General features: G+C 36.3%; 1 protein-coding gene across 2 annotated transcripts; it reads left to right on the top strand.

Moving 5' to 3' along the window:
* Nucleotides 1–6: 6 nt before the first annotated feature.
* Nucleotides 7–1,945, top strand: LOC129722710 (esterase E4-like). 2 transcript variants are annotated; one of them, XM_055676394.1, is made up of 4 exons: nucleotides 7–168; nucleotides 237–503; nucleotides 559–658; nucleotides 731–1,945. In XM_055676394.1, the coding sequence occupies exons 1-4, from the start codon at nucleotides 25–27 to the stop codon at nucleotides 1,768–1,770; spliced, it is 1,551 nt and encodes a 516-aa protein (XP_055532369.1). In that variant the 5' UTR covers nucleotides 7–24; the 3' UTR covers nucleotides 1,771–1,945. The 2 variants fall into 2 exon arrangements, with proteins under 2 accessions (XP_055532369.1, XP_055532367.1); XM_055676392.1 differs by having other exon boundaries at nucleotides 559–1,945.
* The last annotated feature ends 200 nt before the right edge of the window (nucleotides 1,946–2,145 follow it).

The following is a 2,145-nucleotide window of genomic DNA, read 5'->3' as shown; positions in this document are numbered from 1 at the left end:
TTGGCGGCTTATTTCGGGATTAGCATGGGCCATATATCATGTGTGGTCAAATTTGATCATTTGAGTTATGGAATTGGTTTCCTCAACGAAACATTCGCTAATGTAAAATATTGTGTTTACTTAGGAATCCGCTATGCAAACCCACCTACGGGATTTTTACGTTTCAAGGTTTGTAAATATTATAAAAATATTACTGATTTGTGTATCCCAAATATTAATTGAATGTTTCCTTATAGAATCCAGTTCTATACGATCCTACAGGTCCGCAGAATTACACTGCTGCTGGAAATATTTGTCCACAAAGAAAAGATATTAACGTAGCTGATCATATCGTGGGAGATGAAGATTGTTTGTTCATGAACATCTACACGCCTTCTGTTAGTATAAACGGTAGTCTAACGTCTACCAAGTATCCAGTTTTGGTGTACATTCACGGAGGAACTTTCATGGCAGGTTCGGCTTTGACAGATATAAAAAATGGACCGGATCTTCTTATTGACAATGTGAGTTGAAATCCATTCACAACATACAAAAACCAATACACTTTGTAATTTTCAGGGAATTGTAGTAGTTGGCATCAATTACCGGTTATATACTTTGGGTTTTCTGAGACATACGGATTTTAATATAACAGGAAATTTTGGGTTGAAAGATCAACGTACGGCTTTGCAATGGATTCAAAAGTATATTAAACTGTTTGGCGGAGACCCTCAACGTGTTACACTTTCAGGTCAAAGCGCAGGTGGTGGGTCGGTTGCATATCACATGTATGCTGAAAGTTCAAGTGGATTATTCCAACAAGCAATCGTTTTGGGAGGATCAATGATTGCACCATGGGCGCTAAACTATCATCCGGATAATCTCGCAAATGAGGTTGCTACGAGATTTAATGCTTCAACTGTTACGGACCTACAAAACGTAGACTTTCGTCAGTTTATTTTCGAAGATGGCTTTGATACTTTCGGTTTCTTTACTATGTTTTATCCAGGATTTATACCTACAGTAGAGGATGAAGGTGAAACAGAATCATTTTTAACAATGACACCATTCGAATTGATTCTGAACAAGCCGATAAATCAAGTACCCGTTATAATAGGACACACTGCCACCGAATTTGAACTTTTGCTCTATTATGCTGATTTTTTCTTCATTGGCAACAGTTTTCCTAATAACGGAAACAAAACGCTACTCAAAAACATCCGGAAATGTTTGGTTCAACAGGTTAAACTTTTGCAGGATGCAAATTTTATCCGTCGCTTGGCCAATACAGCTAACTTGTATTATCCAATCAAAAAATTACTACGACATTTAACGAACCAACTAGGTTCTGCTCCAGTATATTATCTTCGTTTCGAATTTGACGGTCGCTTCGGTTATGCCAAAAATAAGTACTACAAAACTAAAACCAACGGAAGTCGTTACGGAGCGGTTCATGGTGATGAGCTAGGATATATATTTTCTCCCTACATCATACAGGATGCCTTAGCGAATCGTAATGAGTACCGCTCGGAATGGAAGGTTCACGAGCGTACCGTGGAACTTGTTGCAAATTTTGTCAAGTATGGTAATCCAACACCCAAAAAAACTAAAACGTCGAATATTACATGGCCCGCGTACAACAATAATTCTACTTATCAACAATATTTAAATATTGACGAAACTTTTGAAATTAGGATAGATAATGATGAGGCGGATGTGTATTTTATGCTTTGGGATACAATTTATAATTGTTTGTTTTATTTCAACTGTGACGACATTGAAACTTGCTGATTAATAGAAATAGAAACAAAACATATCATTCGAAAGCGCAAATGGCTATGACGGACAAAGTAAGATGAATATTTCATATTTAGTTAGTGCATTTATGGCTGAATAAACGGTAATGTCTGTATTCCATAAAATCGTTTGCGTCTCAAACAAACAAACAAATACTCAAGTCATGACTAAGAGAAGAATAAAAATCGATTATTCCTAAAATTTTTTTTTATTGTCTCAACGGAAATTCTCACTTCTGATGAGAAAATATAATAAGATTGAAAATAACGGGGTGTGTGTGTTTGTTATGCTTCCGAATTCCATTTTTGATGGTGTGTTCAATTGTAACTGTGGCTGCAATGAAGAAAGGGCTGCTTTGGTATAGAAAAA

The sequence above is a fragment of the Wyeomyia smithii genome, chromosome 2, assembly GCF_029784165.1.
Source record: "Wyeomyia smithii strain HCP4-BCI-WySm-NY-G18 chromosome 2, ASM2978416v1, whole genome shotgun sequence".
NCBI lineage: Eukaryota > Metazoa > Arthropoda > Insecta > Diptera > Culicidae > Wyeomyia > Wyeomyia smithii.
The sequence above is the reverse complement of the archived record's forward strand: the minus strand, read 5'-3'. Positions and strand labels throughout refer to the sequence as shown.